Below are 12,644 nucleotides of genomic sequence, written 5' to 3'. Positions count from 1 at the left end.
GTTCCATCTACTAATGATACTTAGTGTCTCTTGGTGCCACCCACTGGACCTGGTAGACCCTGATTAGTATCAAGAGACAGTCGAGTGCTAAATATATGTTAGGACAAATTCATGTCCTTTTCATTTCTGCTCCTGCTGGTTTAGGTATCATCTCTATCTGAGAATATGTATGTGTTGGTTGGCAGTGGTGCTGGCAGTAGTGGTAATAACAAATTCAGTGATTTGGAAAGCATTTAAGAAAAATAGCATCTATACAAGAAATATCTGCATATACCATTTTGAGTGATGCCTCTCTTGCCTTGTACCCTGGCTGGAGTATGTTCCGAGCAGCAGGGATGCTTGCTGATGCTGGAGCATACAAGGGAGGTGTGGAGGACTGGAGATGCACAAAAGCTTTTTGGGAATTCCAGGTGGACTCACTTCTCAATTCTCAGAGAACAATGAGCAGATGTGTGTTGTTTTCCCATGGAGTTACCACAAAAGACTTCCACTGAGATGTAAGTTTGATTTAATTTAGGCTGTTAATTGATTGGGAAGAACTGGCAGATGTAATACAGATGCTGAATTTAACTCTTAAAATTATGAATGATTGTTTATTTATGCATATTTTAGCTGTCCAACCACTGTGTTGAATTTTTTCTGAGAGTGAAAATAGCTGAGGGAAGAGTTCTGATTGTTATTAGGTGCTTGAGGCAGGGGTGTGGCCTCAGTGTGAGTGCTGTGAGCTGCTTGTGGCAGGGGTGTGGCCTCAGTGTGATGTTGTGAGCTGCATGTGGCAGGGGTGCGGCCTCAGTGTGAGTGGAGCCTCTTGCCTTTTGTTTGTTGTAAATGCCAGCTGTGTTTTTCTTCCATCCGGTTTCTCTACAATTTTCACAAGAGCGAGACAATTTGGTTGTTCCAAGTCAGCCAGGGAGGTCTGAGATCTGAGGTGGATTCCAGTTGACCAGAGACAAAGGCTCACACACAAATATTTTATCAATTTAGGGGAAAGAATACTTATCCTGCTAACATGAGAATTAGGAGGAAGAGTGAATCAGAATTATCACTGGAGTTAAGTCAGGAAATCTTCTCTACTCTGTTAAGTGTTCTTTTTTAATGTGTGGATCTGTGCGTGTTTGTGTGTGTCTGTCTGTCTGTATGTATGTATGTATGTACACATATAAATATGAATGCATGTATGTCGTGACCAGAGTACAATATAGGTGTATTTCTCAGGTACTATCCACTTTTTCTTTTAAACCAAGTCCTTCATTGGTCTAGAACTTGCTAAATAGTCTAGGCTGACTGGCAAGCAAACCCAGAAGTCCGTCTATCTGCATCAGTTCAGCCATGACAGAGCATGCTACCATGCTCTTCCTCCCCTCCTCCTTCTCCTCCAATTTGGGTTATAGAGAACCACACTCACATTGTAAACAGAGCTATCTCCCAACTTTTGGTATTGTTTTGTCTTTCATTCTTTTCTTTGTTGGTATATAAGCATATGTGTGTGTGTGTGTTATGTGTGTATGTGTGATATGCATGTGTGGTATGTGCATGTGTGTGTGTTTAAGGTATATTATATGTTTAGGTTATGTGTATGTGTGGTATATGCATATGTATGCATTTGTGGGGGGGGCTGTATGTTCCTGTGTAGGTGGAATAGGCATGTCTCTGTGTGTGTGCACTTAACCACATATGTGCATGCAAAAGCCAGAGGTTGATTTTGCACACCCTCCTTCATCACATTCTTCCCTATATTTTGAGCTAGAGTCTCTTACTGAATGTGAAGCTCATTGTTTCAACTGGACTGGCTTGCTGAGTGAGTGGGCCCCTGGGATCTACCTGTCTTCACCCTGTCCAGGCTGGAGTTACAGATGTACTTCACCACTGTGACCTTTTACAGGGGCTGGGATCTGAACTCACACTTGGGTAGCAAGCACTTCACCTGCTGACCCACTTCCCCAGCATCCTGACTTTCTTAAATATCTGGACTAAGAAGATCATTTGAAAGAATGTCTCCCTGGACTGACCATCAAGCGCAGGATGGAGGGGAAATACTTCTCTTTCACTGTCTATCTGGGGCTCTAGATGAGAGCAGCCAGACATGAACCTATGACAATCCAACTAGAGTTACTTATGTGCCTCTTCTGATCTAATTCACTTCGTAGAACTGCAGATGGGACTCCGGGACTCCAGGATGTTTTGCTGATAATAATATGGCCAAACATGGACACAAATGCTAAGGTATGATAAAGGAATATATTTTGTAGAATGAATGCCTTCTGTGACTTAAATTTTTGAGAATTTGTTTTTATTGTATGTGTATTGAGTGTTTTGCTATCATGAGTGTAAGCATACAGCCTGTGTGCCTGGTGCCCTCAGAAGTCAGAAGAGGAAACTGGGTCTCCTAGAACTCGAGGTACAAATGATTAGGGGTTGCCATGTGGGTTCAGGGATCTGACCCCAGGCACTGTGCATAAACAGCACATGAACTTAACTGCTGATCCATATCTCTAATACCTATGACTTAATTTTTTTGTCTGGCTTGTTTTCTCTCATTTTGCATGGGTGGGAATTAAAACCACAAATTCATGCATATTAGAAAGGCACCTCACCTCCAAGCTACACCCCAGATCCAGGTTGATTTTTACATTGCTATTACCCTTTCACAATGTTTATCCATGCCTGTGTGACATGAAAGCTATTTTACCAGAAATATGTATCAGGACTAAGTAGATAAAAGTTCCAAGCAGGCAGTGAGCCACATAGGAAAACCATCAACACTGTTGAATGACATTATCCCTAATGAAGGTGTGTGGCCCATGCAGGATTTCTACAGTTAGTATTTTAGGGCACATACAATGTAAAGACTGTCATATAGTTTAAAATCATTTATTGTTACTTATGAACAAAATGGCATATTGAATGCACTGACTACAAGCCCGACTGCCTTCCCATGTTTTTACAGTTTTAGTAACACACAGTTCTCCACCTTTCAGTCACGGTTCTGCAAACCCCTCGGTGACAGACTGAAGACATGGGCATGCTGATGACAGAGGCAACCAGGAATGAGACAGCCATCCAGGAGTTTATCCTAGAGGGGTTCCCTGCAGCCCAGCACCTGGGGGTCCTCCTATTTCTAGTGCACTTGCTGGCCTACTTGGCTTCCCTTGTGGGCAACATGCTCATAATTGCCATCACCTGCGAGGACCACCGCTTACACACACCCATGTACTTCTTCCTCAGCACCTTCTCCTTTGTTGAGTGTTGTTTTATTTCTACTGTTATTCCTCAGCTGCTAGTCATCTTTCTTTCAGGGAGTCAAAGGATTTCCTTTGGAGCCTGCTTCACCCAAGCCTTTGTCTTTCTTTTCCTGGGGGCAACTGTTTTTTTCCTTCTTGCTGTGTTGTCCCTGGACCGGTATCTGGCCATCTGCAAACCTCTGCATTACCACACCATCATGAGCCCAAGGATGTGCTTCTTTCTTGTTACTGTCTGTTTAGTTCTGGGATTCCTCTTCGTGGCCATTCCAGTTGTAAAGCTTTCCCGGTCACTTTACTGTGGCCCCAATGTCATTCCTCACTTCTTCTGTGACTTCGGACCACTGGCAAATCTCTCCTGTTCAGAAACCAGGTCTATCAAAATGCTGTTTTTTAACTTTGCTTTAATTGTGCTTTTTACATCCCTTCTTATAGCCGTCTTTGCATACAGCAATATAGTAGTCACAATAGTGCGTCTGCCGTCAGCCAGGGAGCGACAGAGGGCTTTTTCCACCTGTTCCTCTCATCTCATCGTCCTCTCGCTGATGTTTGGCAGCTGTATGTTTATATACATTAAGCCAAAGCAGACAAGCAGGCTGGACACCAACAGAGAGGCTGCTCTTGTGAACACAGTGCTGACCCCGCTTCTGAACCCTGCCATCTACACCCTGCGCAACAAGCAGGTCCACCAGGCTCTCAGGGATGCAGTATCCAGGGTCAAATATTACATATATAACAGGAAAAATACCCTCTGTCCTTAAGTTAGTCTAACTCCATTTTTCCATAAATGTTCTATGGAAATCACGCAGCATGCTCTTTGTTTTGAATTCTGCTTGTTGCTTCTTATAATGATGGCTGACTGATCCAGTAATTCCATCTGAAGGCTTCTTCTGATGCTGTGGGAGCTCCTTCATCCAATAGCCTTTAAGATATTAGCCCACTTGGTCATGTTCTCTTATACTATAAATGCAATTTTAAATCGTTTGTTCACTCTCTTGCTTTTGGCTCTCACTTCCGGATGCTAGATTCGGTTTCTGTCTCCTGTTTGTGCAGAGGACTGTCATCTACTACAGTGATCTGTGAGTCTCCCCCAAATAAATAACTCTTTAGTATACGTAATTCTGAAATAGTGTGGATTATTTTGTAACTTCTGTCATCATTGATATGAAAATCTTTCTATAACAGCTTTGGTAGCAATTAAAACCAAAGCCTCATACATATTATGTAGGTGTTACATTTTCAATAATGCTTCTCAAATTATCCATGCATTTATTTTATATATGTTGAATCTGGGAAGTCATGGTTTTGCACATACTTTTTAGTGATGGAGCGAGAAAGAAAGAGAAACTATGAGGATAGAGTTTGAAATAAAGTATTAAATTCATGACTACTAAGAACATAAAATATATTCAGCAACAGATTTATGTGATCATCATACCAAAATTTGAATGATGCTTAAACAATAAATGTCATGATATTAATAAATAATTTAACACCACTCACTGCAATTATTTCCCATGAAGAACATTTATCTATAAGCTGACATTGTTACACCTCTAGTTTTCACCATGATGAAAAGCACTGATATCCAAAATCCACATTGCTTTCATTCATTTGCCAGGCTGATTCCAGTCTGAGCCCCTGAACTGAAGGACCAACAAAGGGCCAGAGAGCTAGGAATGTGGAGCAGAGTGCAGTTGTTATGTGGGTTCCCGTGCTGGGAAATGCAAACAGTCCAGGAGAAATTACTTCTGAGGGGAAAGAAGTCTAACTGTGGTGATAACCTGTTGAGATGAATTTATGGACAGGATCAGACCCCCATCTGAGCACTAAGGAAAAACGAATCTGTTGATCAATCATGAGTCATGAGATGAGCTGCATAGGTAACAAGGGAGGAAAACACTCTTGACCTGAATAGTTTTGTTGTCAAATTGACCCTCCGTTGAAGAAATTGCCTCTGTCAGATGGGCTGTGGACATGTCTGTGGGGCATTTCCTTGATTGTTAGGTAATGTGGGAGAGACCAACACACATGGGCAATGCCATCCTTGGGCAAGTGTCCCTGGACTGTATGGAAAGGCAACTGACTGCGACCTTGGGAGTAAACCAGTAAACCACATCCCTCTGCCATTTCTGCTTCAAATTCCTGCCTTGAGTTCCTTCATTGGAGTCCCTCAATGATGAAGTGTGACCTGGAAGCCAAATAAGTCCTTTTTCTCCACAGTTGCTTTTTGTCATGGAGTTTATCATAGCAACAGACAGCTAAGTAGGATACCTAAATATTATAGAAAGGACAAATGGAATTAAATATTGAGACCACAGAGTTAAATCCAACTTTATAATATTGACAAAGTTTAAGTAGATTAAAACTCTATTGCTTTTAAGGGGCTTTTAATTATGATTGATTACAAACATAGAAACAGCCTTAGGTTCAAAACAGCAAAATTTCAAGACGAAAAGCTAATAATGATATTGAAGTAATACAAGTAGACTGATAAATGAAGCCACAGTAAGTATACATGTGTGTATAGACCAGGGTAGTTTTAAAATGTAGAGAAAAGTGGAATCAACAAAAAAGATAATAAAGAACACACAACACTGTTGTTGTAATTGTTCCAACATCATTGTTTCAGTGATTAATGGGAAAATAAAAGTAAGTTGAGATTTACTTAAGTCCATCCATGAACAAATTGGGCTTCACTAATTATCGCAGGTTCTTTCATTTTGCACTTGTGGGATGCACATTGCTTTTATATGCACATGGGGATTTCTTAATGATAGACCTTCTTCTGAGCAGTAAGCTCAATCTCAAAACTCTTCACAAGAAGGAAAACATAGAATATGTTCTTAAGTCACAGAGAAATAAATTGCAGAAGTAGCAACAAATTTTCCAGGAGAGCTTAACATTCAGCTGTAAAGAGCTCACTGTTAATAACAATTTGCTGACAGAAAATAATACTAACAAAATTTGATGGCGCTTTTTCAGAAAAATAAGATAAAATAATAGATCATATCAAACCTCCTGCAATATAGTCTAGAAAATGTGATTACTTGAAAGCAATGTAAAATTAACTACGTAAGCATCTAAATTTAAAGGGAAAAGCACAATTTGAATTCCAATGGAAGATATTCAAGTATGCTTACCAGTAATACGTATTCAACAAAGAATCTTTAGGCAAAGTGAAAAATAAGCTAAGCAGAATTATATTCTTTGAAGTAACTCATAAAATATTTAAAATCATTAATTAAGAATAACCAGAAGTAGAGTGAGAGACAAGGCAGACAAGGCAAGGTTTCTATGTGAAGAATGCAGGGCTGGGACTCCACATATCCTGCAGGGATTACAGTAACAAAAACAAAACAGTATAACTATCTTCATGCTAATAAGTTTGATAATCAAGGTAAAATAGAACTATGTCTTTGAAAAATAAACTTACCAAACCTACAGAAGAAGAAATATAGTGCATATATCATTTTTGTCTACTTGTTATTTGTATTTCAAATTTGTATTTGTGATTCCAAACATTTCCTTCAAGCTTCTCCATCCAAAAGGTAAAAACCATAAGGTAATATCTACTGATAGTGGGGTGTGTATCATAGAGGCAAAGAAAAAAGAATGATCCTGTCTTCTAATTAAATCCTTAGTCTGTGTCTTTTTGTTGGGGAACTGAGAACATTGACAATGAGAGTTGTTATTGAGTAATGTATATTAATCCCATTGTTTTGTTGTGGTGTTATTTTCTTAGATTGCTTTTTAGCTAACTGTTCAGGAATTATGTATTCCTTGTGTTTTCCTGAATATTAAGTTTTATCGTCTCTTCAGTCCAAAGTATCCCTTCTAGTATCTACTGTAAGGCTGGTTTTAAGGACATAAATTCCTTAAATCTCTTTTTATCATGGAAACTTTTTCTTTCTTCTTTGATGATGACTGATAGTTTTGCTGGGTATAGCAATATGATTTGGCTTCTGTGGTTCTTTAGAACTTGTAAAACATCAGTCTAGGGACTCCTGGCTTTCAAAGTTGCCATTTAAAAGTCAAATGTTATTCTGATGTCCTGTCCTGTGGCTAAATTGTTCTTTGTTTATTGCCATTCTTAATGTCCATCCTTTGTTCTGAACATTAGATTTGATAAATTTTCTTCTATGATTTTATGAAAAATATTTTTCTGTGCCCTTAACCTTGGGTTTTTACTCCTTGTATAAGAGTACTTGCAGGTTTGGTCATTTTATAATGTCCCATATTACCTACATGTTCAATTCTTGGTTTCTTTTGAGATTTTACATTTTTTTGAACATTATTCTATCTTGTCCTCGAGACTGGATATTTTCTCTTCTACATAATTCCATCTGTTTGAGATACTTTCCACTGAACATATTGTTTGACTTCAAGAATTTCATTTCAAGTTTTACTTCACTTTGAGTAATTTTTTAGAGATTCCATCTCTTTATTAAATTCTATTTTCATATCTTGAACTGTATTTATTATTCCATTCTGCTGTTTGTGTTTTCAATGTCATTGTTCAAGTTTTTATCTATATCCTCTTTGAGTTTCTTGAACATATTTCTAATTATTGTTTATAATCATTGTCACGTGCATAAATTTGGTTTTCTCAGATGTCAGTACATTAGAAGCACTAATGTCTGGAGGAGACATATTGTCTTAGCTATTCATTCTGCTTGTTTGCTTTCTGGGATAGGATCTAGGCATCTGGAATTATTCAGATCTTTGGCAGTTATTCGTGTTGTGGGTACCTGGTCTCTTTTTTGTTGGGTTGTTGTTTAAACACTTGTTTGGCATTACGCCCAAGCTGTCCGATTGTGAGTTAGCGAAATAGTGCTTGGTATTCAATCTTGGGGCCACCTATTTGGCTTGTGATTGGGGTTTCTAAAGAAAGAAGCCTGGGTGGTGGCAGTTCTGATCAGGCTTCTGGAGGTGCACATGTCTGCTGAATGGTGAGTGTGGCAACTGGCAGGCAAACAGAAGAGTATCAGTGGCCAGACCAGGGGTTGTCTCTTCTGGTGGGAAGTTGCAAGGCATCAGTGCCTGGCTGGTTGTGGTGGGGTAACTGGCAGGCAGGTAGAAAGGGAAGGTTGGGCACAGATAATTACATGCTCTTTAGGTAGGAAGCCTCATGTTCTAAGTGTTGTGTGGACTTCATTTTTAAGTTAATTTTGAACATTAATTTTTCCATTCTCTGACACTTTCCTTTATTTCATTCATTCATTGTTATTTTAACTTTTATTAATTTTTAAACTTATTGTTTTTCTATCTTGATTTTGCCAATGCTTTTTGTACTATAAATGATGCAATAGTTGGCTTTAATTGATTTTCTATGTCTTTATGTCTACCATTGTGCTTTTTAAGAGATCAAATACACCAGATTTTGGTCCATTTCTATTTAGGATGCTAAAGTTTTCTTGACTAATTGTTCCCTTGGGTATAATAAAGTGTTCTTTTTTACTTCTTTTGCTTAGTTTTAGTTTAAAGTTTATTTTGTCAGATATTATGCTAAAAGATATCCTGAGAAATGGGGGTAGAGAAAGAAGAGGGGGCAGAAGGGAAGAGGGGAGGAGGAGGGATCAGGGAAGAGAGCTAGAGGAAATGGGATGGTCAAGATGGGGGGAGGACAGAGACGGAGAACAAGGAAAGAGATATCTTGATTGAGGGAGCCATTATGAGGTTAGCAAGAAGCCTAGCACTAGAGAAATTCTCAGGAATCCACAAGGATGACCCCAGCTAAGACCCTAAGCAATAGTGGAGAGGGTACCTGAACTAGCCTTGCCCTGTAGTCAGATTGAGGACTATCTTAAATGTCATCATAGAACCTACATTCAGCAACTGATAGAAACCGATTCAGAGAACCACACTGGAGCAGGGTTGAGCTCTCAAAGTCCAGTCAAAGAGAGGGAGGAATGAGAATACAGCAAAGAGGTCAAGATCATAATGGGGAAATGGGGACAACCACTAAAACAGCTTACCTGAGCTAATGGAAGCTCACCAACTCTGGCCTGACAGCAAAGGAACCAGCATAGTATCAAACTAGGCCCTCTAAATGTGGGTGACAGTTGTATGGCTGGGGCAGATTATGCGGTCACTGGCAGTGAGATCAGGATTTACCCTACTGTTTGTTCTGGCCTTTTGGAACCCATTCTCTCTGGAGGGATACCTTGCTCAGCCTACATATAGTGGGGAGGGCCTTGGCCCTGCCTCAAAGCAATGTGCTAGACTTTGTTGACTCCTCATGGGAAGCCTTAACCTCTCTGAAGAGTGGATGGAGAGTGGGATGGGGGATGGGAGGAGGGAAAGTGAAGGAAGCAAAAGGAGGGGAGGTAGTAGGAAATGGATTTGGCATGTAAATGATAGTTTTCAATAAATTAAAATAAAAAAAGAAACTGTGACATTCTCAGTATGCAGAAAAAGGCTTTGAATAATACTTTGTTAGCCATTTATACTACAAGTGCAAAAGAAACTAGGAAGAGAGAGGACACACATGGACACATTGGTGTCCATCTATGGCAAATGTACAGCCAACACTATACTGTTGGGGAGATGAAATTTTCTCTAAAATTTTATTGCACTGATTTATACTTGTGCATGTATGTATGTGTTGAAGCACATGCCACATACGTGTGTGTAGGTCAGAGGAAAACTTGTGAGCATCAGGTTGCTCCTAAAATGTGACTCCTGGGGACTGAATGGACATTGTCAAGCTTAGAGGCAAGGGCCTCCACCTGCTGAGCCATCTAAAATCAGAAAGGAGACAACATGATCAGTCTTTGGGCTTTTGTTTAGTATAATGCTTAAAATGTTCAAATGTAAAAATAAAGAAATGAAATGGAAAAAAATAGTAAGGTTAGAAGTAAAACTATCAGGGGCTAGAGAGATGGCTCAGAGGTTAAGAGCACTGCCTGCTCTTCCAGAGGTCCTGAGTTCAATTCCCAGCAACCACATGGTGGCTCACAACCATCTGTAATGAGATTTGGTGCCCTCTTCTGGCCTGCAGGCTGAACGCTGTATACATAATAAATAAATCTAGAGGGGGAAACTTTTTTTTAAAAAAAAAAAAGAAAGAAAACTATCCCTATTAAATAAAAATCTCTATTCACAGATGACATGGTCCTATATGTAACAGATCCTTAAACTAAATTAAAAAAAAAAAAAACTCCTAGAACAGACAAACACTTTTAGCCAAGAATCCAGACACAAATAAGCATGCAAAACCAGTAGCTTGTCTATACCGCAGTAATAAACATGCTAAGACAGTAACCATGAAAACAGTGCCATTCACAATAGCTTTACAGCTACCTATGGATAAGCCTATGGGGGAGAAGGCATCTACAGTGACAAATACCAAAGGAAAACATGAGACACCAGAAGGCAGGAAGACTGCGCATACTCCTGGGTCAGTCTAATACTGTGGAAACTTCTATATTACAAAAAAAAATCTTCAAATTCAGTGCAATTCTTAAAAAATTTCACTGACATTCTCACAGAAACTTAAAAACTACCCTCAAATTAACACGCAGAAACAAATGGCCTAGAATGGCTAAAGCATTTCTAAGTCAAAAGAGCAATGCTGGTGGCACCAGAGTAGTGAATTTTAGATTATACTTCAGAATAATAACAACAAAAGCAACACAGTATGACACAAATTATATATATATATATATATATATATATATATTCCAATGAAATAGAATAAACAATCCAGAAATCTCAAAGGAAGAAACACAAATGGTTAATAAATATATGGAAACAGCATCCGATATCCTTAACATCGGGGAATTGTTAATCAAAACCATGTGAAATTCCATCTCATTCAAGTTACATTGGCAATGACCAAATAAACAACAAATTCTGATGAGGATGCAGAGAGGATGGTGTCTTTGTAAAGTTCTTGGTGACAATTTAAGTATCGTGTCTGCTAAATAATGTATGAGATTTTCTGAAAAGTTTGGGTGTGGTGGCTCACATCTACAATCCCAGCACTCAGCAGGCTGAATGAAGAAGGAGAATTTCTGCGTGTTCAAGGCCAGCCTGGTCTATGGAGTAAGATCCCTTTTCCTAAAAGCAAAGCAAACCCCTAGAAACAGAATCACCCAGTGACCCAGCTGTACCACTGCAATCCTGAAGAGATCTGCTTAGCAGACTACAAAGATGTCTGCACATGCGTGATTGTCTTTCACTATGAGCAATGTAAGTTTATGGAATCATCCTAGATGCCCAGCAGAAGGTGAGTGTGTAAAGGAAGTGTGCCATGTAGACACTATGGTGTTTTGTTTCCCAACAGAAAACAAGATATGCATGTCATCTGCAAGAGTGGAATTGGAGATCACCATGTTAAGGACAACAAACCACGTATATGCGAACATTGCACGCATTCTCACATTCAGAATCTAGATTTGAAAACAAGGGTGCACATGGAAGAAAGAAAAGCGTGAAAGGAAGATGACCAGTGTATGTAAGAGGGAGTAATGGGTAAAGTACATAAAATACAAACAATGCTGGAACACAACCTGTACCTTTATATAATGCACAAAAGATCCAGCCCATTAGTTAGAACTTGTACATGTTAATTGAATGTTATTTGTTCAAAGGCTCAAATTCTTCTGTTTTCAAACACTTGTATAGGAATAGTCACAGCATCAGGACTCACTGTAGTCTGGAACTGAACTACACACACATGTCCTTCAAGGGAGAATGGAAAGCTGTGGTTTAAGATAGTGAATATATAAGAATAGACCACTGGCGCTCATAGTGATATTTTATTTGTGTTTTAATAAATAAATAAACACTTGAAGATCAGAGTGCAAAGCTATATGGCAGTGTATTGACAGGGATGGGGTTGGAGAAGGAACTGAGAACTCCTGGTCCACAGGTAATAGAAGGTGAACTGAGACACTGGGTATGCCCTGAGTATACACGAGGCCTCAAAGCCTCCCTCCACAGTGACACACTTCCTCCAACAAGGCCATGCCGACTCCAGAAAACCATACTTCCTAATAGTGCCACTCCTATGAGCTTATAGGGGCAATTACATCCCAACTACCACAAGTGGTATAGCTGTTTCATGAGGTAGTTCTATTTCTAGATCTTTTGAAGGAACCTCCATGCTGTGGAATATTTGTTTAACTAGACAAAGATGTGTTATGTTTGTCCATGCTGCATTTGTTAACTATGTAAAGATGTGTTGCCTGCCTAAGGCGCCTGATTGGTCTAATGAAAAACTGAACAGCCAATAACTAGGCAGAAGAAGGGTAGGCAGGACTGGCAGGCAGAGAGAATAAATAGGAGGAGAAATCTAGGCTAAAGAAGAATGAGAAGAGAATGAGGGAGAAAGAGAGCGACATTCCTCAGGGCCAGAAGTCAGGTAGCTGTCAGCCAGCCACAGAGACAACAGCAAAG

At 39.5% G+C, this 12,644-nt stretch overlaps 1 protein-coding gene across 1 annotated transcript; it reads left to right on the top strand.

Moving 5' to 3' along the window:
- Positions 1-420: 420 nt before the first annotated feature.
- On the top strand, positions 421-4,000 carry LOC102000840 (olfactory receptor 6C4-like). The gene is made up of 3 exons (XM_005365319.2): positions 421-497; positions 2,148-2,223; positions 2,979-4,000. Exon 3 carries the CDS (start codon positions 3,017-3,019, stop codon positions 3,998-4,000), a length of 984 nt encoding a protein of 327 aa, XP_005365376.1. The 5' UTR covers positions 421-497; positions 2,148-2,223; positions 2,979-3,016.
- The last annotated feature ends 8,644 nt before the right edge of the window (positions 4,001-12,644 follow it).

The sequence above is a fragment of the Microtus ochrogaster genome, unplaced genomic scaffold (genome assembly GCF_000317375.1).
Source record: "Microtus ochrogaster isolate Prairie Vole_2 unplaced genomic scaffold, MicOch1.0 UNK1, whole genome shotgun sequence".
Taxonomy (NCBI): domain Eukaryota; kingdom Metazoa; phylum Chordata; class Mammalia; order Rodentia; family Cricetidae; genus Microtus; species Microtus ochrogaster.
This window is presented reverse-complemented; position numbering and strand designations above follow the sequence as displayed.